The sequence below is a fragment of the Electrophorus electricus genome, chromosome 3 (genome assembly GCF_041902795.1).
Source record: "Electrophorus electricus isolate QZ-2024a chromosome 3, ASM4190279v1, whole genome shotgun sequence".
In the NCBI taxonomy this organism is placed as follows: Eukaryota; Metazoa; Chordata; class Actinopteri; order Gymnotiformes; family Gymnotidae; genus Electrophorus; species Electrophorus electricus.
The window spans coordinates 11765809-11789812 of record NC_137499.1 but is presented as its reverse complement, the minus strand read 5'-3'; the positions used below and the strand labels follow the sequence as shown (position 1 = coordinate 11789812).

The following is a 24004-nucleotide window of genomic DNA, read 5'->3' as shown; positions in this document are numbered from 1 at the left end:
ATGAGGTGGTTTTCTCTCTCCCTCGTCTGTAACACACAGTCTGGGGTTTTTTGTTGTTGTTGTTTGTTTGTTTTCTTTTTTTGCTGCCTTGTTGGGAAATGAAATTCACCGCCACCCGGCAAGAGAAAGCTGTCTGGACACGAAGATGTTGCACCGGGTCTCCCGCCAGCCGCAGATGGGAAGAAGTCGCAGGAGCGCTAGATACCCCGCCACACGGAAGTAGAGGAGAGCCGAGAGGCATTACGTACCTCCGCCAGACCCACGCTGAATTCCCACTGTCTGGGGGAGCAGCCTGTTTTGAACTGGTTAACAAGGGCCACAGATGAAGAGAGACTTTTAGAGTGTAAACACTTTAGCATGGCCAGTAAAGCGTCCGTCTCTGTCTCGATGTCTCGCTCTCTTTCACCCTGGACATATATAGCTAACTATAAAAGCAGCCTAGTGGCTGCCCAAGCGATTCAGCTTCAATCTCACTCAGATTTTTGGCATTGTTGACATCATTTTTATGAGACACGTCGCCTTTCCCAACAGGACGCCACTAGGCAACAATTAAATGGAAAGTGCTGCACCAACCAGTGTTGCATAACCTACTTAGATGTGTTCCACTTCCTAACCAAAGCACTATTACACCAGAGTGTCTCCTCCCTTTAGTCTTATTTCACTCCACAGGTGGTACATAAGTGGTGCCTCTGTTTTTTTTCACAACCTGCTAACGATGTTTCTCAATGCATCAAAAGAATGCCTTTAAGCACCCACACGACCAAACCTTAACACACATGAGCATGTCTGGCTGTAACCAGATTTTTCAGACTAACACAGTCTAAACATCTGATTAACCCTGGCTGCAAATAGTCCTCTCCCAGAGCAGACAAGGAGATTCCAGAGGGTTGCTTCAATGAACAAAAAAGGATACTACACAAAGTGCAAAACATTAACCCATTTCCAAGAGCGATGCACATTGGGAAGAGTCATACTGAAAATGCAGTACTGCTGAAGTTTCAGGGAACAAACTAGAACATTCAGACTCATCTTTCAGTTTGAAAGAATGTATCAGTTCTCAGTTTGTTTACCGAAACTGCCTGGGTTCCACAGATGTCCAATGTACTGTGTATATGCCACTGCCATAAACACAACTCAGTGTCGAGGTGCATAGCCGACATATGACTCAATGAATATTAACTTGGCTGCTGGTCTTGAAATAACATGCTTTATTATACATACTGTGCCCACCAAACCCATGCCTGTTCCATGGACGTCAGGACGAGGTGCATCATGTCTCCTCGAGCTGGGCAGACGCATTGACTCACATTAGCCGCGATTCCTCCCTCCAACCCTTCACTGCTGTGTCAGACTCACCCTCCAAGTGCAGCCTCAAAGGCTTTCAATGCTCCCGTCCTGCTGTATTCGCTGACATTTCGTTTCATGTTTCACTGAGAAAATCTTCTCATGGCACACTTTATTGGCACTTCTAAGAGTTATTTCATTCACAGGTGTGATATCATAGGCCTGTGATTTCATGATTGGTAGTATTGAGATGTCAATACATGCACTCAGTAGCCTCTTTATTAGACATTATTTATATGTGTGCAGTTAGAGTCTATAACCCATGTGTTTCCACGCAGTTTCCGGAAGTCATTCTGCATGTTTTGATTAACGCAGATACTGACAACAGAACCGCTGTCTTGATATTCTTGGGTGGAGATTATTCTGACCCCATCAGTGACACGTGTATGTGTAAAACACTAGCAACTCTGCTGCTACGCCTGACACCCACAGCCATGTGTTACTGATGTGCAGAAAATGGTCTGCCACCTATATCCGGGCAGCAGAGGGCAGCAGACTATTGGGAACTGTAAACTGAGCAGTGTTGCAGTGCCCCAGTTAGAGGCTCTATCTGTGAAGGCTAAAACTACATCAAACACCTGGGTGCTGCCTTTAATAGGGACCTTTAAGGACCATTTATGTAATATTTGCAAAATTGTGAAACTTATCCAAGGACTGTAACATTCTCTCCACATCTGACAACAAAACTTATATAGGCTCTTCTGTCAACACCTTTGGATTACTGGAATGGTCTTTTATTCTGGTCCACCCAAAAGCTCTAACTCTAGTGTGCAGAGAGCAAAATGCCAGGACTACATGAACAACTACATGAACTACATGAACAACTGTTCTCAGACAGCTGCACTGCCTACCTGTGATTTCAGAATTGATTTTATGATGCTCTGAATGATGTACAAACACCTTCACGGTCTCACCCCACGATACCCCACTGTAGCACGGTGCATTCCTTGCTACCTGGGGGTGAAAAGCCCTCCTTTCTGAATGACCTTTAATTAACCTGTAATTAATTATTTATATTACTTCTACATTTTGCTTTCAGCTACTGCATTTTAAACTTGGTTTAAAATAGTATCTTTATTTTAATTTACCTATTTTTATACTGCATCTGTTAGCAAAGCACTTAGGGGACAGTGTTTAAAACTGTTATGTAAGGGAACACGCCAAGAATGACAATGATGATATTATTGTATTATTGTTGTTGTTCTTGCTGTTGTTATTTAAAAAAATGAACATTTATTAATGGGCGCACTCCAAGTAGAGCCTGTTATTGTGTGCTGAGACACTGGCCAGTGATTGGCGGCACACGCTGGGGACGCTGGGACGGCATTAAAGATGCCACAGGCCTTTGACTGGTCCTCATTCAGACTGAATGTGGAAAATGGCTCAAGCTGTTTTGAACAAATCCATGGTTGATCCCTCATCATCCAAACAAAGGCTCCAGATAAACTAGAAAAAAAGCAGCCTCCCTAACTATAACCTCATTAAAAACAACAACCACATGGATCTGAATCCGTGTGTACAACAAGCAACTCCCACTGCAACCACAGCGTTTATCCTCACACTATTACACAGGAGTCACATTACAACAGAATGTACCATACTGAGCAAACCAAGGCTGCAGTCTACACATATGCAGGCACATCTCAGAATGAACTTGCATGCACAGTACAGTATGTAGGTCACAGCCAAGTGGAGCAAAACAGCAGGTATTGTGAAAATGTAAAAACAAGCAGTATATTATTTGAAACATATTTAAAAAATCACCAAAGCATCATTGGTTATAACAGTTTGCCTGCATGAATGAAAGGTCTCCGTCTGGTCTCTCTCTCTCTCTCTCTCTCTCTCTCTCTCTCTCTCTCTAGGATGACGTCATCTAAACGCGCAGCAGTAGGCCGCGGTACAGCGCACACACCGACTCACGGCGTCTCGCGTTTGTAGCTCGTGCTTACCACCCGGTAGTTATGCGTGCGGCCGCCGGTTGGGTCCAGAGATGTGGCGCCGCGCGACTCTCGCGTCCGTTACGCGTGGGGAGCGTCCCCGGCGTCCTGAACCAAGGTACTGGTCTGCACCGCTCGACTTCATGTGGCGTGTAACCTAGCCCGCTAACCGAGGACACCGGAATAAAACAAACGGGAAGGCTAACGTCACTCGCTTATGCGCACGTTATAAAGCGATATAACGGCTAGCAAACAATTGCACACGTTAGTAACGTGGCCTACAGTGCTGCTACGTGGTTATACGCTGCTTGAAACCCTTACAGTTTTATGTCTCGTGTCAAAAGGCGCAGCTTGGAACTCCGCGTCGCGCAGACGATACGGTGTCCTTCCCCGAGCTCGAGACGCGGAGGAAAAGGCAGTGCTGGACAGCATGATGCGTGTGGACCACGCGGGCGAATACGGGGCCGATCGCATCTGCGCGGGGCAGATGGCTGTGTTGGGAAGGACGCAGGCGGGCCCTCTGATCCAGGTAGGGGCTCGGATGTGGGGCGCATGCAGAGAGCTCCCACGGGTCTAAACCCCAGTCCTGCGTTTTACTCCTTTTCCAGCATATGTGGGAGCAGGAAAAACTGCATTTACAGAAGTTCAATGAGATACTGGCGGAGCACAGAGTGCGGCCCACGGTGATGCTGCCCTTCTGGAACGTTGCAGGGTTTGTGCTCGGTAAGTGTCTGGTTTTACACACTGTGATGATATTCCACACACTTGCTGTGCTGGGGTTATGAAGTAAAACGACTTTGAGGTTAAAGTGCACAGAGTCACTTGTGTGGTGGAAGGAAAATGTCTGCAGTACAGTACCATGTACCAATCAATGCTGTGTTTATTCAACATATTCGTTGTAGATGCACTTTCACCTCACTTACATTTTTAACATCTCTTATGCTGGAATGCAAAACTAAAATGTAAAAAAAACAACAAACAAAAAAACTTCAACTAAAATTCAGCAAAACAAAAAAGACAATTGTAGCAGAGGTTGGTAGGTGCAGCTCTGTTGGAGTAGTATTGAGATGTTCCTATGGTCGTAGGAGCCTCCACAGCTCTTCTGGGTAAAGAGGGGGCAATGGCCTGCACTGTGGCTGTGGAGGAGAGCATCTCCGAGCACTACAACAGCCAAATCAGAACGCTGATGGAAGCCGACCCAGAGAGATATACCGATCTGTTGCAGGTATAAGGCACAGCGGGTCACCCCGCAGTGGCGCGTTAACGGTGCTCGTCTGCACACTGTTGTCATTCACGCTGCAGAACGCGACTGTGCAAGCATTTATTCACATTTATCACTTGCTTTTCTTCACCCCATCAGCTGATAAAGGAGTTCCGTGATGATGAGCTGGAGCATCATGACACTGGTCTGGAGCACGACGCAGAATCGGTGAGTGTCGGTTTACTTCGGAGAGCCGGCGGCACATAGCGTAAGTGGCCGGTCGCGATGTGGTTCTGTCTTAGGCGCCCGTGTAATGGAACAGTCCTTATCGTTACTGTTATGTGCTGCTCTCTCGTGCCTGATTCGGCTTCCAAATTGCTAAGTGGTTGAATTTGTTGAGATGGTGTATGTTGGTGTTATGGGACATCAGCCAAGGTCTGGGCTGGCATCGTTAAGCCGTCGTGCGCCAGTGGCTGGAGACGGCACCAGCTGTGATCTGCCGATGATGAGCTGACTTTCACTCTGGTCTTAAGGTTTTCCTCTCTGTGGCATGGCAAGGTCTTCTTCTCAGACATAATCCATTGTTTTCCTGTTTTTGTGTTTACTTCAGGTACCTGGGTATTTTCTTTTGAAGACTGTAATACAGGCCGGCTGTAAAGCTGCTATTTATCTCTCTCAGCGCATTTAAGATTCAGTGCTTTTGCTTTGTTTCAGTGATTATTATGTACAGTATGTTTTTGTTGCTGTTTGAAATATTAAATATTAAATCTGAATGTTAAAATCGGTATATTAAAATATACAGATCAAACATTTTTGGCTGATTATTTTTGATCCAAGCCAGAAATGGACAAAAGGAAACTTAAAAAGACACCACTTCATTTTTTTTCCAAGTGGAATCTCATTATCCTATTATTATCAAGTATCAATAAAACACATGATGTAAGCCATCTTTTTGTTTGCCTGTTAGTTTTGTCCACTCGGTGGGTCAAACAGATGCAGATGCAACAGATACATTTTGGCAGGAAGCCAAGCAAACCCACAGTGGTTAGGGTTTGGCACCTTCAGCGTGGAAAATGCGCCATCTGGTGGTCAAGTAGATGTACCAGGGTGTTCCCTGAATGGCAGACTTTATTTTTGTTTTTTGCTGTATTATTCAGTTTTTGTTGTGCTTAGTTTTCTGATTTCTGCTCCTGCTGTCCTTCATGAGTCATTAGTATACCTTTTATACACATGTACTGTGCATAGTAGTCGAGCTCCAAATAGTTTAATTCAGTTTCCAAATACAACAGCATTCTGTAACTGTGACCAACTGTAACCAAGATTAGCCCATTGTTATTCCCAGAATCCTATGCACCTCAAAATAGCCCAGTCTCTGCCATACCATAAAAGGTGGGAAAAGTGAAAAGGACTTTAGAGCTATTTCCTAAAACCCTGCAATAATTTTTCAGAAACAAAAATCAAACAGAAGCGTATACTTCTAAAGGAGGCCATATGTTAGGCACAACCCAAAACGAAGCCCTTCAGTGTCTGGTTTTAACATACTGAAAGTGTTTTGTGTTGTTAACCGCTTCTTTGCCTTGTGGCGGGTCACACATGTTTTCATCACTTCAGGATGACATCACCCTCCACGCGATACACTTCACCAGGCTGAACTACCGAACGAGCCACTATTCATATATAAATAACCAGGATGGATGCCCTTGTAAATCACAGACGCCCCCTTTAGCTCCTGTTACAAAACACGCCATAAATTCGAAATAAAGTTTGAGAGCGAGCCGGGCAAGCGAAAGGCTTTAGGCGCGTCCCGCGGCCGCACGGTGTTGCTGGTAACATTTTAGGACGGTTTCGGATCGCTCGCAGCTTTCCAGCTCCTTTGAGCTGTTACATTCCTGCACGGGATGTGTTTACTCTTCACATCTCCAACTCCGGCAGGTGTCCGAGCGTGGTGTCATAAGTTAACCTCTTGGCCCTCGCTGCTAATCGGCGTCCATAAATATTGCATCCTAGGATGTAAATCAGCTAATTAACTAATATAAAGATTGAGGCATAAGAACACCGCTGCCTTAAAATACATTTTTCACCATCGGTACTCCCATGTTGGTTGGTTTGTCAGTTCCCAAAGTTTCTAAGCAGTTCTGCATGCCTGGTCTAACTGCATCAGGCTTGTGAGTATAGCAGGCAGCCTAATAAATTGAATTCGTTTAGATATTACATTAGATCTGCTGAGTGCCAAAAGATCCACTTTAAGATCTGTCACTCACCACTGGGAACTGGGTGTGTCACTGTCGCTAGCGATGTGCAGACTAGGTTCGGGGCTGGGGATTTTAAGGTGATGTAAAGAGCACAACAAGGCCATTACCTGATGTTGGATGTGCCTGTGAAGTCTGTGGGTAAAAACAGACCGTCTTGATGCTTTTCTTGGACATAAAAAGTGCACGCAAGAACCAGGCATTCATCGCTGTCAAGTGGAGTACATGTGGCTAACTGAGAGTGCTGCCAACTGCATCCTCAGAGACCCGCCACTAACACTTAGCGCAACCAGGGTTCAAACCTGTGAACCAAGGTAAACCCACAGGCATTTAAGTTAAATAAGTATTAGGGGGTATTTTTACAGAGCAGTGTTCTATTATACATTGCTAAAGTCACATGCAAATCGTGTGTGTGTGTGTGTGTGTGTGTGTGTGTGTGTGTGTGTGTGTGTGTGTGTGTGTGTGTGTGTGTGTGTGTGTGTGTGTGTGTGTAAAATCATGCAAGTGGTAAAATATACTAGCAGTCCACATTTATCGCTAATGTCACATTAAATCTGGTGGTAAATTTTATTAATTTTGTCCAATAATGGAAACAGACCCAGAAAAGACATTATTTAATGAAAAAAAAAAAACAATCTGGCAGAAATTAAACAATCTAAAAGAGATGAGGTTATTTTTGAGATTCATAAAAGACTTAATATCATGAAGCCTCTTGATGAGCTCATTGCCCAGCACTCTCTCTATGGAAGTCTATCAAAATCAAAGCAGATTCAGAGGAACAGTGCAGTCCCAAAGACTCAGTGGATGCCAGCTTACCTTTGAAGTCCTAATTGACAAACTGACAACTGCTCCTAGTCTTGGATTCGCTGACCCCAAGTTGCAATATATCTTACAGATGTGAGCACTACAACATTAGGCGCTGCTCTCTACCAAGAGCAAGAAAGTATAAACTGTGTCATTGGCTAAGCAAGCCATGTTCTGTCTAAATGTGAAGCTGTATACCCAGCCCATAAACTGGAGTTCCTTGTCCTTAAGTGGGCCGTAATGAAAATGTTCCAAGTCTACCTATATGGCAACTCATTCATTGTTGTCAGCAACCTGCCCACATACGTTCTTTCTTCTGCTAGACTCGATGCCGCAAGCTACAGACGGGTTAGCAGCGATGTTCACAATCACTTCCAATTTGCAATCCAGAGAAGGAAAACAAATTCAGGATGTGGGCAAGTTGTCCATACGACCAAATTACACACTGACGAAAGATTTAGCCTCACAGAAAGAGAGAGAAAAGAACAGAACGTTATATGCGAAGACGCTTGGTGGAGTGAATGGTTAGCTGTGAACACCTACAGACCTACAATATCAGAGCTAAAAACACAGAGAGTTGGTGAATATCAGACCTACAGTATCAGAGCTACAACTCAGAATTAGTGAATATCAGACCTATGGTATCAGAACTACAACTCAGACAGTTGGTGAATATCAGAGCAAGTGTTAGTACTTATAACGCCAAATTCTTGTGAGCACTGAAGTCTTCACAAAATATGTTGTTGCCGTCCCTACAGCAAAGAAATTACAGAGTTTCATTTCATTGTCCATTACGGAATTCACGAAAAGATCCATACTGATAAATGACTTGACTTTGAATCTTGCATGATCAAGGACCTTTGAGTACTTTTTGGCATCCACAAAAGTAGAATGATCCCCTACCATCCAGAAGGGAACCCCAATGGACGCTTCAACCAGACCTGGTTGAACATGTTGAGTACGTTGGAAAACCACAAAAGAGACACTGGCATAATGTAGGTAAAACCCTGTTGCATGCTGACAGCTGCACAAACAATAGGGAGGCTGAATTTTCACCTTATGAACTTATGTTTGGATGCCAATCAAGACTCCGTGCCTGTCTGGCTTTTCGCCTGTGAATCAAATGTCAGCCAGAGTCACACTGACAGTATGTGAAGCAAGCAACAAAGCTACGATGGAGAACGCAAAAAAATGGGAATCAGCTATTCAGTTTGGCACTCTGCCAGTATATGCTGGACAGCCTGAATCTGGAGAACGTGCAGTACCACCTAGAGAACGTGCAGTGCCAACCCTTCATTGTGACCTTCTACTATACCAAGGGTTTGTTTTTGTTTTTTTTCCTGTCACAGTTGAAATTGATGTGAGAGGAAGATAAAGCAAATTAAGAACTCATCACACCTTCAGAAAACATTACTGAGTCTGACCAGAAAAAAAAGTCATTGACTGAGTCAGAGGAATATGACCTAGATATTTTCCATCATTTCTGACATTTTACATTAGAGCCCACAAAGGTTTAGCATGTTTATTGAACTGTAAACATTTCTGCCTGTGATGCTGATCCAGAACCCTGAACACGGTATGCCGCTGTCAAGCCAGTTCATCCAGAGGTACCTGAACCTTTTCCTGAGGCTGCTTCAGCGAGAGAGATATGGGCTTACCTGAAGAGAACCCTCTTAGTCACATACCTGCTGTAGATACTACAGAGGAGTACTTGCTTAATGAGAGATGTGACAGTAACATGCAAAACAGAAAGACCTGAATATGTGAAGAACATATAAATGAACTCCTGCCTGCTGAAATTGTCACTGATGATGGACACCAGGATGCTAGAGTCCCTGTACAAGGCACAATGAAGAGAGGAGGATGCAGAACGCAACTGAACCAGAACATCATCCAGAAAGTGAGAAGCTCCAAGAAGACTGGCTTACCCTACCCTAGCGAACCCACTAGTCAGTATTGAACAACTCTGCAAATGTTTACAAGACCATTAACAAGATGAGGATGAGAAAGTTGTCTTTGTTGGTTCACTGAAAGACTTGGTTTCACAAGTAGTGTTTACACCAGATGCTGAGCTAAAGTCTGGATATCATACCAAACAACTAATACGTTTGAAACCATTGCTTCAGTATTGAAGGATCTGGATTGTGTTGAAATTCATACTGGTTTTAAATAGAGCTATTTTTGAAAAATTACAAAAATTAAAATGAAATTGAAAAAAAAAAAAAAAGATTCCAAGGAAAAAGGATTTTGTCCTTTTTGTTTAACTTTTTCCGTATACATCTGGAGCATTCCTGGACAGACCTATTTTGAGTTTGACTTTGAAATTTTCAGAGTTGTAAAGTAAATCCACCAAAGAGACTGCAACAAAAAACAGATCTGAGATTCTTCTCTTTTTCCTAGCTCTGTTTGGTGTTCTGGGTATTTGTTCGCATAAGTGTACGTAGAGTTGATTTGTTTTGTGGAGGATTTGTGTTCAGCTTTTCATCTTGAAATCCATGGTGTGTTGATAACTTGAAAAGGAGGTTAAGAATTACAATTCTCAACCTCAGGACTGGAAACACTATTACCTTCTAATATTAAGTATACCTTTCTTTTAACATGTGAACCAAAGTAAACATACAATCACACTAAATTTGCCTAATCTATTAATTAATAACTAATTAGTCAAATACATAATTCATGAAGTCATTCATAATTTTTACCCAGAATATCTTTTCACTGAGCACGCCTTAAGCTTTGTGTCTCTGGTCATTTTACTGTAGCCACCACTCCATTGAGCCCAGGTCTGGTCCACTGGTTTTGCCTCTGTGACAGACCCTTGGAACGCAAGTGCTAACACACGTGTGAAGCATTCTACAGTCGACTGCACCCATAGTGGACAATACATACACGTTCTTATTCACTCGGCATTATTTCTGTTTCAAATTAATAGCATTGTCACCTTTAAAGCACCACATAAACCTTTAAAAAGTAAACCATAGCAACATGTCTGCCACCTATGGAAGAAGACAAAACTGGCATTGTATTTTGTGGTTGACGATTCGAGGCACACTGCAGGTGTCAATAATGGTAAACCGTAAAATATTAACATTTATATTGACTTTTAGACACGGTTTAACGTCAAATTCAAATTGTGTTTGGTAAGGTTCGTATGTACACTCTTCATATGGACAGCAGGTCTCTGGGGCGTGTAGACGGACTTCTTTACCTAAATTCACCTCTGCTAAGAATCCACATGTTATATCGACCAGGAAATCAGCAACAAGAAAATGAAAAGTGCTATAAAAAATATTCAGTCTTGGCAACGCGCTGCATCTGTGAAGAATCGTTGCTGTAAATTTCCCGAGCATGGATGAAATAAATCCACACCACTCGCGAAAACTTTCGGATGCAGATCATTTTGGTTCTTGGCCCCTGGTGGCGTGACCATCGATTCCAGGGCTCATATCTTGCCCTGCTGCCCTGCACCTAGCCCAGAGTAGAAGACGAAGAAGGAGCTTTTGCCTGCTATTCCACTTTGGCTATATACAAGACACAAAGAACCAGAAAACAGCAACTAAAATGTTTAAATTTAATAAATGTTAAATTTGCTAAAATGTTATGTATGCCATATATATATATATATATATATATATATATATATATATATATATATGTATGTATGTATGTAGTTTCTCATTATGCGCATTCTGTTCTCTCTATACATTCTGTTCTCACTATACGCATTCTGGGCAGTACACAGTAGTTTACAGAAGATGGGCATATCTTTCATCATATTACTTTTTGAAATCTATTTTTCATTGTTCACTGATGTTATTTAACGTACTTTTCCACTGACTGGTTATTGCCACTAATGGGCCTCCATATAAAAGTTTATAAAGTCTCTTCCGTGTAGCCGAGTAGCTCAGTCAGGGGGGAAAAGGATTCATTTACACGTTCTGTGGCCTAGCATAAACTCAGTCTGCCTGATAGTAATACATTTCTAATGAACTAATGTTCTGCTTTGAGGTGTGGGAGGTGCTAGGCTGCAGTTTCTGAGAAGCTGCAGGCTTTCATCAGAAGCCAGCCTGTAACATACTTCTCGAAGCCGCGACGGGACACATGAGATGAACGGCAGAACATTGTTAAGCTATAAACAGAAAAGAATCTTGCCCTTCGCTCCAAGAGGAAACGTCCTAGGCATGAGCCTTAATTAACTGGCTAACCAATTAAGACATTTTTACCACGCACGCATCACACACATCAGTGCGTGTAAGATCAAAGGCGAGCACTCGCACACCACACAGCTGACATGGCAAACATCATCAGTGCTGACCAAGCTAACATGGATAAAATCCACACACCAGCTTCTGTGTGATTACGTACTTCATATCTACCTGCAAATGCTGTCAGTTTTAGATGCGCTATGTACAGTTGTTGTATATTTAATTCTTTGTTGCCATTGTGTCATTTAACAAGATATTCTCATTTTGAGATGAATGTTGACCATTTGAACTCAAGCCAGTACTTGAGTATATATACTTGAGTGCATGTAGGTGATTCCAGTCTAGAGGCAGTTTATACCTCTGCTGCTGTCCATAGTTCCATCACTCATTACAGTGAAGTTCATGTCAGGGTAATTTGGAACAGCACATGTAGATGTATGGTTGTTTGTCTTCGAAAGTCATGCGCACTTTTCGGGGGTGTGTGTGTGTGGGGGTGTGTGGGTGTTGGGGTTAATGGGTGGGGGCAGGAGTTTTGCTGGCACCCCCGTGTTTCAGATCAAACGAGGGGGGAGGGGGCGTAACCCCTCCAGCCATCAATCAGCAGCCGTGACAGCGAGGGCAGCCTGTGATGGTATGACTCCAAGGCCACGCTGGAGCTGGCCCTGATCCGGAGCCTAGGCTGGCCCTGGGAGCTATTCCACAGTTTTCCGAGCCCCCCCCCCCCAATGCCCCTAGGCCAAGCCAGGCAGCCCATGACGGCCACGCGCCCCTGCCGCGATCGGCTTCCCCGGAATACCGTCCTCCCTCAGACGCTCTGATCGCGTCTATCATCCCACGCCACGAGAATGGGCACAAGGCTCAGAGCCAGAGGTGAGAACAAGCAGTCGCACTGCTGCTCTGTAAAGGACGCAGGGGGAGATTACTGCGTGGCATCACTCATTTGCTTTGGGTGTTATTTCACTTTTAAGTCACACCAGGTCTGCCAGACCATTAATCCTGCTGACTGTCCTGTGGTTGCAGAAGGTTAGCGTGCCGTCCACCGTAATGCAAGACACTGGGTGTGCTTTGGGCTCTCAGCAAAACAAGCCACCTGTTACTCCCCTTTACTGGCCGTTCCCGCCGGTCGTCAGAACCCCTGGCTGTCAGCTCCGAAGACTGACAACCGTAGCCGCGCAGTTCCCTTCACCGATCCTTTAACAGCGCAGGAAGTGTGTGGACAAGCCGGTCTCCATTCCGCGCATATTTCTTTAATAGCAACACGCGGCCGAGCACCGGCGACAACCGCGACCCTCTCGGGTTTGCAGGCTGCGCTATCCTTCGCATTGTTCACTGCGGCCGACCGCTGCGAGCGGTTAAACGGCCTCTTCGCGTGTCCGGTGAGTGGACTGCGGGGGATTAATGCGCGGGCTTCAGCAGTGGATGCTGAGCGCGAGCTTTTGGCGTTCTGGAGCCCTAAAAATCCAGCGCATTACAATTCCCAGCAGCGCGGCATGCTTTGACCGCTGTCAGCCGAGACATGCACTTGACTGCCTTTAGCTACGTAGTGTGGTGATGACACGCACACACACACACACACACCACCTGCACATAGTGTTTGTCAAGTGCCATCACCCAGTCCTTTAGTGTCAGCAAATGACCTTGGGGATGCATTCTAGATGACACATTACAAACTGAAGGGAATCGCTCTCACGCCTGTTAAATAATGAAACTACATGTGAGCTGATCCTTCTCAGCCATTTTCAGTGTAAATCAATAAAAGCTGTTACATGATGTTGTAATCATCTGCAGTTTGTTCAAAAGCAACAAATACAAAATGTTGTTGCTTCCATCACCGGTTGCATGCGTGAAATACACACAGGTAAAAGAGTGAATCAGTTCTCAGACGTTTGTGACCTAACCTTTAAGGCACTATCTGCACTGCAGTGTTAACGTAGTAAGTTAAAACAGAAGTGATAAATTTTCAAGGTAAAAAAAGTCATTTCATAATTTTTTTGATTTCACTACTACCTCGCTTGAGCGAATTAACAAATCCTGGAGGTAGAAACAGAATTCTGGATAGGACCTTTAACTTCATGAACGTGAACTGTGAGATCCTGTGTGATGTTTTGTCACTCTGCTCTCCTTCGACAGAATGAGGCATTGTGGGCATCTGGTCCTGTGTGTGTCATTCTTGCACAGTGCACTTGTGTGTGTGTGTGAGGCCCAGCCTCCTGGAGAGAACTGAAGTCTTGCGTATTGAGCGGAAGAGCTGGCATGCCCTGCCTGCCTATGTGAGAAATCCACTGAAGCCCATATCAAAGACATAAAAGACCAGCAATGCCATCTAAACACGTTTCTGGCTTGTTTTGGGAAGAAGAAAAAAAGCATGAAGGATTTACACCATTTTTTCTCAGTTTTTAAGCGTTTTGAGGTCTGCTTAACAGATTGTTGCAATGATTTCTGGGAAAACAGAAGGAGGCTTGCATGCTTTTAAATAGCAAAAGAATGAAAAACCTTTTTAAGCTCGGTAGATCACATCAAAAAGCCATGTCATTGGATCACTTGTTTAGACATACCTTTACTGAAATATTTTCACCTATGTGAAAAATTTTCTGGCAACACTTTAAAGCCCACAGATGTCTCAACACAATAAAAGATCAAAATAGCATAACATCTTGTAACAAAAATGAAACTTAAAAATACCTTGTGCTTAAAACTTGCTCCTGTTAGAGTTCAGAAATAAACAACATTTCACCAAAATATTATTTCACGTAAGTTTTTTCTGAAATACAAGATTACAGACTCTTGTATGCTTTCTTAATGGGGAAAAAAATCTAATGGTATAAAGTATGAGATGGGGCACATTCAGTATCAGCTACTTCATTCACATGTAAGCGGTACTCAACAGCTCTTAACTAACTACAGGGTTGGAAGGCCAGACAGAACAATGCAGAGCACCTCACACACCTCTCACCCCTCACACACCTCTCACACCTCACACATCACACACCTCTCACACATCACACACCTCTCCCACCTCTCACACTTCACACACCTCTCACACCTCTCACACATCACACACCTCTCACACCTCTCACACATCACACACCTCTCACACCTCTCACACCTCACGCATCTCTCACACCTCTCCAACCTCACGCACCTCTACAACAAGAACATGGTAGCTGACACTTTATTCAGCTTGTTTCGTCTTCTCTACTAGAGAAACCCACATTTCACCTCGTTATTGAATGTTTCCTTGCACCTTTTTTTTTGCTGTGGTTAATTTATCTTGACAAAGAGGGGGCCACACCCATTTTGATTTTCTGTTTCATTCAAGTATTGACTAAAGGCTCTTACATCAAAAGTTGCTTACGAGAGTGAAATCATGTGGTTTGTCATCTAATCTGATAATACATTACTTGACTGTTTAGACTTTGGGCTTGTGCAGAAGTGTGTGTGTGTGTGTGTGTGGCACTCCTACATGTCCCTGTGTGCATAAGTGTGCACGCCCTCCAGCAGGGCCTAGGAGTGGACACTGGTTAGTGGTTTGATTGACAGGTCAGGATGGTGAACATTTCATTAAAGAGAAGTTTGGAGGCCAGGCAAGTGATGTCCTGCTGATCACTATGTCAGCGTAAAAGCCCAGACTAGATTCACAACCTCCTCCCCGTCATCAAACGCATCCTCCCGGAGGGCTTCTTTGGCTTTCGCTCAAGCCATTGTAAAACATGCTTACACATCGATTCTTCTGTTTCATGTAACTCGAAGACTTTGTGTATTCACCTTATTAATGTTAAATTATTACTCACCAGTTATGTTTACTTGTATTATTTCAGATGGTAGTATTCTGATCAAAGCTGATGTGTCCTGATCTAAGACAGAACTTCTTTGGGTTTTAGGAGAGACCAAATCCTAATTTCCTGTAGCTGGTTGCACTCGGATGTGTCTACGACGCTTTAGTTGATGTCTTGATAGCAAGTGCTTGATTACACCGTTTGGAGATTCATTAGTTTGTAGGTTAACTGGTTTTAATGTTGGGTAGAACCTCAGAGATTCTTTAAAGAAACTCAAAGTAATGGTAGTGCCTTCTGCTGACAAACGCAGGCATAGTAATCTACAGACATCCAGTAAATTCGTTCCCCATTGGTCACTGGCCTGTAAACCCTTCTGGTCATCTGAGTGGTTTGCTGTTGTTTCTTGTTAGAGGGAGTGGGGGATGTTTGCCCCACTGACCCGCTGCATGCCACGGATCTGAAAGGCTGCGCAGGTATGTCAGCAACGTAGGTGTTTAGATCAAAGCTGGACTCAGCCTTCTAGGAGGGGAGGAGTCGTGAGAGGTGGGGAGGGGAAGTCTTTGAGATAAAAGGGATGCTGGGAAATGCAGTCCATATGGTGGCACTATAAAACCTTGCACGGAGCACATCTCTAGCCCAAGATCCACTTGGGGCGCTTCACAAAACCCATCAATTCAATCCCTGCCTTCTTCGCAGCCACCACGGTGTTCCGCCACGCAGACGACTTCTCCAGAGATCAAGGTTACTAGGACTGCTTGCTTGCCAGGGGTATGTTTCTGCCAACGTGTGCTGTCATAGCCAGCTAGGAGTGTTTTTTTGAATCTCTGTACTGTTGTTCATTCTCAGGCACAGAGCCTTACTTTAGGAACCTTCAGGAGAAACCTGAGTAAGGGTGTGATGGCTAATGAGCCCGATGGCAGGACTGTAAAGTATTTTATTGGTTCTTCTTCAAGGAGCTCCTGCTGGATTTGATATGAGGGTTCTGTGCCATGCAATATTCCTGGTCGTGTTGGGGGGCATGTCATGCCAGAACAACCGCAGCACCAAACCGGGCAGCAAACCGGCCAAAAAACCTGGCAGCCCGGGTGCTGAGGTCGCCCAGCACGGCGCAGATGACGTCCCACCCCCAGGACCCGTGTTGCGCGGGGCGCCACCGCATGCGGCAGCCAGCGACATGAAGCTTCAGTACCTTAAGAACACGGCAGCCACCTGTAACGACGGCACCGCAGCCGGGTGAGACCGCGAGCTCACGACAGCATCCTCACCTTCTGCTCCAGATTAAACGTCGTCGTAGCTCAGAGACTGCACCGACTGAGGCTTAGATTCGCGTTTCAAATGACTGCAGATTTGTAGTTCCTGTTTGTTTAACGCATGTGTAGTGGGCGTTAACTCTAGCCGTGAACTCGGAGGATTGTGTTTTTTAGCTCAAATGACAGGCTATACTGTGTGAGATGACAGGAGTTAAGTGTTCTGGTATGGTTATGTTCCCTCCATGACATCCGTTCAAAAGCCCGTCTGTATTTATTTGTGGTCCACAGGTTTTACCTAAAGGAGTTCAAAGGAAGTAAGAGGTGGTTGATATTTTTGGAGGGTGAGTATTTAAAACAAAGTTAATTTTGTCCGGGGATGTCAGCACACTTGAATTCAGCACTCAGTGTTATTTTGACTGACAGCCATCCTGTTTTTGTGCACACGGCGGGTGCGTGTACTTGGATTGTTTGTTTCTTTCTTTCTCTCTCTCTTTCTCTCCCTCTTTCTTTGAAGTGAGGGACATCACACTGCTTCTCCATCAATTACACGTGAGATTTATCATATCACATATAAACAGCAATATAAGGAGGGAACCCTACTGACATTCTGTGTGCGCGTGTGTGTGAGTGGGTATGCACGCGCGTGTGGATGTGCGCGCGTGTGCGTGTGTGTGTGTGTGTGAGTGGGTATGCACGCGCGTGTGGATGTGCGCGCGTGTGCGCGTGTGCGTGTGTGTGTGAGTGGGTATACACGTGTGCGCACGCGCGTGTATGTGTGTGTGCATGTTTGCGCGCGTGTGTGTTTGGGTGTGTGCATGTGTGGGTGTGTGCATGTGTGTCTGAGTGGGTATATGCGCGTGCGTGTGTGTGTGTGTGTGTGAGTGAGTGGGTATACGCGTGTGCGCAGGCGTGTGTATGTGTGTGTGCGTGCGTGCATGTATGCGTGGGTATGTGTGTGTGTTTGGGTGCGTGTGTGGGTGTGTGCGTGTGTGTCTGTGAGTGGGTGTGCGCGTGGGTGTGTGCGTGTGTGTGTGAGTGGTTATACGCGTGTGTGCGCGCGTGTGTGTGTGGGTATATGTGCGTGCATGTGTGTGTGTTTGGGTGTGTGCGTGTGTGTGTGTGTGATTACTGTTAAGCTTCTTTCTGGGAGTATACACACCTCCTTTGTCATGTAGTGGTGCATATACCTGTTTGTACTTATATGTGCGTATCAAGACTAGAACACAGCAACCTCAGAACTCAATTAACTCCAGATCTGTTAACTATGAATGTGTTCATTCACTGCTTTCAGATTTATTCTCCAGCATGTGTGAATTAGCTACTCGGGTGTGAGAGATGATTTTAGAGTTAGAAGAGTTAACACTTGTACACTCACCTGCACCAGCTGTGCCCAGCGCTGCTGGGGTTGTGCCTGACTATTACACAGCACCATACTTTAAAAGCCTCAGCAAAACCCCACGAGGGGTGACCCAGTAAAACCGGATGTCCGGCTAATATTAGTGAATTATTTTTAGGAGGTTGGTGCTGCTACAACAAAGAGACCTGCGATTCCAGATATAAAAATATCCCAAGGCTCATGAGCTCAGCCGACTGGCCACGGACACGCAAAGGTAAGGCAGCCAAAATGGCACCTCCTGCTTCATTCCCATTTCAGGATCCATTCCATACTCAGCTTTGGATCTGAAGCTGAAGGATTCTGCTGTACCCTTCTTCCAGGAAGTGGGATCCTGTCTTCACAAGCGGAGGAAAACCCCCACTGGTACAACGCTAACATCGTGTAAGTTTCCCCACGGAGAAAGTGGCAAGCCACCCGCCACGTGACTCCGCACGTCCCGGTTTTGCCGGCCCGCCTGCCTGACCGCTGAACGTTTGTCCAGGTTTGTCCCCTATTGCTCCAGTGACGTGTGGAGCGGGAACAAGCCAGCAGCCCCAAAGGCCAAGCAGGGGAAAGACACAGGTGGATGTCCTGTCATCAGGACCATTAACACTCGTTTTGTTTTCCGTTGTTACGTGTTTATTTATGTTTCATTACAGTCTCCGCAGCCGACGGTCATTACATGTTCATCACAATCAGTTAGTACATGATTGTATTATTACGCCATCGCATCAGTCTCTGTGTGTGTGTGTGTGTGTGTGTGTCCATTACATGTCAGAGTACTCCTTCATGGGGTCCGTGATCATTCGGGAGATGATCAAAGACCTTGCGTCCAAGGGACTGAAACAGGCGAGACTGGTGATGCTGGCTGGGACCAGGTGAGAACTCTGGTCGACCTTTAACCTCTGTACGCACAAGGTTTGTGATTCCTCGTGACAGTGAAGGTCTAAGCACGAGTTTTGTGAAGCAGTAGGGATAGAAGCATGCTCGTGTGCGGAGCGTCGGTTTTGATCGCACCTCCACCGGCCTGGAGTCCTATTTCCAGCTCACGCTGTCGTCTGCCATAAAGATGCATCTGCGTGCCGTGATGCTATGGACAATGACATAATGTCTATGTATGTCGTCCCGTGAAGGGAGGCTGAATTCCGAAGGTTCTTCCTAAGTTAGTCGTATATGTACGGCTAGCCATCGCAAAGCGCCAAAAACAGAACGCACGAGTCACGCAAGCAGTCATGCAGCGCGCGCGCGCGCTACCAGAAGAGAGGGTGCAGCCCGTGACCCGCATCGGCCGGGGTTAGCCGCGTGACCCCTCCTTCCCTCCTGCAGTGCCGGCGGTACAGGTGTGCTCCTGAACATCGAGAATGTGGCCAGCCAGCTGGAGCAGCTCGGGGCGGACATGCAGGTCCGAGGCCTGGTCGACTCCGGCTGGTTCCTGGAGAACAAACGGCAGAAGTCCCCCGACTGTCCAGACAGTGTCTCCTGCTCTCCCGTCGACGCCATCAAGAAAGGAATTCGGTAAGGCGAAAGGATCGTCCGTTTTCTTTCTCGAGACCCCTGTTCTTCACTAGCTGGCACGTTTAAAGCACAGAATGGTCGTGATTTCTTTCAGGTTGTGGAATGGAGTTATTCCAGAAAAATGTAAACAGCACTACAAGAGAGGAGAGGAGTGGCAATGCTTTTTTGGACATAAATTGTACTCCTTCCTGAGCAGTGAGTACATTCCCAGTCACATGGTCACTGTCAGGACCCAAAGGGTTAAACAGGGTGTCAGCAACTATCTGGCAAACATGCAAGTTGCAATTCAAGTCTAATGATCACATATGCAAACTGCAAACACGTTTCGATGACATCCATTATGGTCAGCACAAACCAGCACGAACCAGCACAAACTGCAGCTTAAATGCAGTGTGAGTGGCGAATCATTGGACATTGGTTTTGGTCTAGACTTAGATTTAGTGTTAATATGGGAAACTGGCATGTCACCTTGCCTGTGTCTTTCCACAGCACCACTGTTTGTGGTCCAGTGGCTTTTTGATGAGGAACAGCTGCGTGCGGAGAACATTTACGTGGGAGGCCAGTCCCTATCTGAGCACCAGTGGACCTACATGCAGAATCTGTGGAAAGAGCTAAAGAACTCCCTCAAGAACGTGACGTGAGTATCTCTGCCTTCAGAAGCTTTGGCTGCGTCCTCCCAAGCACCAGGCACCAAACTTAGAATTATTAAAGCTTTTCCACATACTCTCAGTGAACTGTCCCAAAATCAGAACACTCGAGCTGGCAAATCAAATCTTTTTCTTGCACACGCACTTCAAGCGTAGTGCAAGCACGACATCTACTCTTCTCTTTTTTTTCCAGGGCTGTGTTCGCCCCCTCCTGCTTGTCTCACACGTTGATCACCAGAAGGTAAGGACACCCTAGCCCCGCGCGGGGTGAGCTCACCCTGCCGATTTGGAACGCTCATCTGTCACGCCGCGTTCCGCCTGTCGCCAGTATGCCGCCACACTTTCACACGCCTGGTCTTTGGCCCCCTCGCCGGGCCCGGGCTGAGGAAGGCCAGTTGACAGGTCGTGCTGTTTTGTGCGGCATGGGTTCAGCTTCGCGTCACGCGTTACGAGCCCCTAACGCTTACGAGCGGTGAGGGTTAGGGGTCGGCCTGGTCTTTGGCCTGCCATGACATAAATGTTACAATTATTTTTCAAAATTATAATCTATTTTCCGAACTGTAATAGTTTATGCTATTTCACCGAACGCACGGCAGTCCTGGCTGCTGAAACAAGACACCCGCAGCGCGTGATTATCCCAGTTTCAGTTCGGCGGCGGTTCCTGTGACAACCGAAAAATCTTGAAATGACACTGCCTATGCTTGTATGTTTAGCTCAAACTCTCCTTCGCAACCTCTGACCTTGTCCCTTCTCGTCCGGCCTGTCACGTGTGTCCCAGCAACTGGATGGACTTCCAGGTGAAGGGCATGTCCCTCTCCCGCGCCCTCCAGTGCTGGGACAGGAGCCTCCAGGATACGAACAAGAACAGCAAAGCATCTCTGAAAGGCTGTCCCTTCCACCTGGTGGACAGCTGCCAGAGGCCCCAGTGCAATCCGAGCTGCCCACCACTCGTTGACCGGGCCACCCGCCAGGAGCTCACCCTGCTCCAGGCGCTGGCCAGCCTGGGAGTGGACATGCAGAGGCTGAGCACGGACGCAGGCGCCGCCAACAATGGCGGCTAAGGGGCCCCGGCGGAGTCGTCGCCGTTGGTGGGGGAAAGAATATACATCTATATTAAAAAATTGGGGGGAATACAAAAAAAAACAAAACGAAAATGACCTTATCAATACCGTAGCGATTGCTCGAGGGCATCCCTACAGCCACTTGGTGTTGTGTCGTGTTCCAAAAGGAATCGAGGTGTTTGACATGTGGGTATGTGTTTGGATTGCGGTGTGAGCAGCAGGTTCTCGCGTCCCCGCGCGTTCCGTCCGGCGAGGGCGGAAGGCCTTCTTTGCCAACGGAGGCAAGCAGTTGGATTATTTTAGTCTAAATGAGTGACTGACGTATTAAGATAGATCAATGAGAACTTAGCAGACACAAGTCTATTACTGTCTCTCCACAGCTCGAGGCGACAGCACGCCGTCTTCATCATAGACAGAAATAATATCTGCACTTCAGAAAACCTCGCCATAGCTTGTCATAGAATCTTTGCGGGGTTGAAATGGCAACACACCTGTATTTCGGATACACTCCAGACAGTCCTAAAACACCTGCATGCACGAGGCTGGTCGCTAATACTGCCGCTAAAGGCCCGAAACAGACACACCTAAAGGGGTAGGCTTGGGATCTATTGATTATCTTATTATCTTGGGTGAGAAGAGTGTGACAACTACCCTTGAATGTTTTTCAAAGGCAAATAACGTTTTCAGTTATGTTTACTGATGTATTAAATATTATAGCTACACAGATTACAGATTACATATCCATTACATATTCCTTGCACATTTTCCTTGTATCTTGAATATCAACCAATTGCCTGTGACATTTATAGACTTCTGAACATTAATAAAAGAACAGAAGTGTTTATCCTTGAACACCTCATTGTGGTGTGTGTGTGTGTGTGTGTAGGGGGGGCGGGGGGTGTAAAAGTACTACCAAGATGAAGCACTTTGCCTCACACTACACTGGCGTACAACGCTGCAGCAAACAGCTGTTCCACAATGTTCTGTTGCTGATAATCAGACAAAAGAAGACACACAGAAGGAGGAATGAGGAAGATTGTGAGCTCAGAAAAGCGGAAATGGGACCTGAAAGCCATCCCGGTGTCTCCATGCCAGGCTAGACGGCAGCATACTGGCCTCCAGCTGGCCTTCGGCGAATTCCGAGTGCATCATCGTTGTTAACAGCGTGTGGCTGCGCTCACAGCGCAGGATATCTGAAGCATCTTTCCTTACACTTTTCTTATGCTCCGACAAATCCGCATCCCTTTCCTATTGCTCAAAAAAATTAGACTTTCAAAACTTACAGTCAATACAACCTACACCCATAAAAATAGGACGAATTCCCAAAATAAGCACCAATTCATTTTAGAGTTAAAAAAAAAAAGAATCTTAACTAGACGCCATGGTAAAGCAGGGAAGCTGTTGGTCCCTGTCAGAATGCAGCTGCAAGCTGGATGCTGGAAACCTTGGGAGGAACAGCAGATGACAGGAGATGAGGTTGTACATGTGTGCTTCCATGTGTAATGTGAATCCTTGCTTGAGGTTTGTAGTGTCATAGCGTACACCGCCATGATCGGCGTGTGTCGTAAAAACGACGTGGATTCATCTTTTTTTTTTTTTTGCTCAGCATAAGTAGCAAATCCACACTTATTTTCAGTTCTTTATTTATGTGTGTATTTAATGTATTTTTGACACTATTTTGTTGTATATCATTGTTTTCAGTTCTTTATTGTTGTGCAGCTGTGAGCAGGATTCTCAAAATGACAAAGAAGTTCTGCTGTGGCTGTTATACTGAGAAAGGACTGAATAACACAATCTAGACTTCAGGACACATTTTAAACTATAAACCACTCCACAGTTATTGTTTTGTTGTGTGTGTTTATGTGCGTGCACGTGTGTGTGTGTGTGTGTGTGTGTGTGTGTATGTGTGTGTGTGAGACTTCAAGCCACAGGAGATTGCAAAGGATGCTTGTTCAGTGCACTCCCTTCTTTTGATCTCGCTGGTTAAGCGCATTGCTCTCTTGAACGAGATGAAGCTGGAACCAAGGAACGCCTGTACTGTATCTTCACGCCACGTGTTTGTGTTTTCTCTCGTGCTGCTAAGGAAAGCCTTGTCTAAACTCGTAGAGCACAACCATCATTTCTTCCAGATTAATAAATGCGGTTTCATTGTACTTATTATTTGTTTGGAAAATAAATCTGACAAAATCTCTGAGTGCATGCCCCGAGGAGGATGGGTCTTTCTATTGTTTTAAGTGTGCTCCGTGCTGGCTCTCTGGTCACGTGACTCACCTGTATTGCGGTCACGGTGCTTCTTCCTGCCATGGCCCCCTTCCTGGTAGCAGTGAAGTCTACAAGCAAACCACAAATGCACACGATCTGCTGTTAGCACAGCCTGAACTCTGGCAGTGGGCCATGGGGAGGGGGGCCAGTGGGGAAGGCGTCCAAATGCCAGAGGTTATACCACCTAGCACAGCTCCAGAGGTTATACCACCTAGCACAGCTCCAGAGGTTATACCACCTAGCACAGCTCCAGAGGTTATACCACCTCGCACAGCTCCAGAGGTTATACCACCTCGCACAGCTCCAGAGGTTATACCACCTAGCACAGCTCCAGAGGTTATACCACCTCGCACAGCTCCAGAGGTTATACCACCTCGC

The 24004-nt window shown here is 45.7% G+C and overlaps 2 protein-coding genes across 2 annotated transcripts; both read left to right on the top strand.

Moving 5' to 3' along the window:
• Nucleotides 1–3214: 3214 nt before the first annotated feature.
• coq7 (coenzyme Q7 homolog, ubiquinone (yeast)) lies at nt 3215–5429 on the top strand. Its single transcript, XM_027018706.2, has 6 exons — nt 3215–3399; nt 3626–3810; nt 3890–4004; nt 4367–4506; nt 4642–4710; nt 5093–5429. The coding sequence occupies exons 1-6, from the start codon at nt 3306–3308 to the stop codon at nt 5168–5170; spliced, it is 681 nt and encodes a 226-aa protein (XP_026874507.1). The 5' UTR covers nt 3215–3305; the 3' UTR covers nt 5171–5429.
• notum2 (notum pectinacetylesterase 2) lies at nt 4648–22216 on the top strand. The gene is made up of 13 exons (XM_035526805.2): nt 4648–4710; nt 16213–16284; nt 16470–16749; nt 17055–17107; nt 18281–18376; nt 18483–18543; nt 18644–18723; nt 18920–19019; nt 19468–19656; nt 19751–19851; nt 20146–20293; nt 20497–20544; nt 21082–22216. Exons 3-13 carry the CDS (start codon nt 16490–16492, stop codon nt 21362–21364), a joined length of 1419 nt encoding a protein of 472 aa, XP_035382698.1. The 5' UTR covers nt 4648–4710; nt 16213–16284; nt 16470–16489; the 3' UTR covers nt 21365–22216.
• The last annotated feature ends 1788 nt before the right edge of the window (nt 22217–24004 follow it).

Excerpts from the sequence above, each read along its gene's own strand:
- coq7 (XM_027018706.2), top strand. The coding sequence starts at position 3,306 with ATGCGTGCGGCCGCCGGTTGGGTCCAGAGATGTGGCGCCGCGCGACTC. Across the intron at positions 4,005-4,366 it reads CGTTGCAGGGTTTGTGCTCG|GAGCCTCCACAGCTCTTCTG; the intron begins GTAAGTGTCTGG and ends CTATGGTCGTAG. Across the intron at positions 4,507-4,641 it reads GATATACCGATCTGTTGCAG|CTGATAAAGGAGTTCCGTGA; the intron begins GTATAAGGCACA and ends TCACCCCATCAG.
- notum2 (XM_035526805.2), top strand. The coding sequence starts at position 16,490 with ATGAGGGTTCTGTGCCATGCAATATTCCTGGTCGTGTTGGGGGGCATG. Across the intron at positions 18,544-18,643 it reads TGGTACAACGCTAACATCGT|GTTTGTCCCCTATTGCTCCA; the intron begins GTAAGTTTCCCC and ends ACGTTTGTCCAG. Across the intron at positions 19,657-19,750 it reads GCCATCAAGAAAGGAATTCG|GTTGTGGAATGGAGTTATTC; the intron begins GTAAGGCGAAAG and ends GATTTCTTTCAG.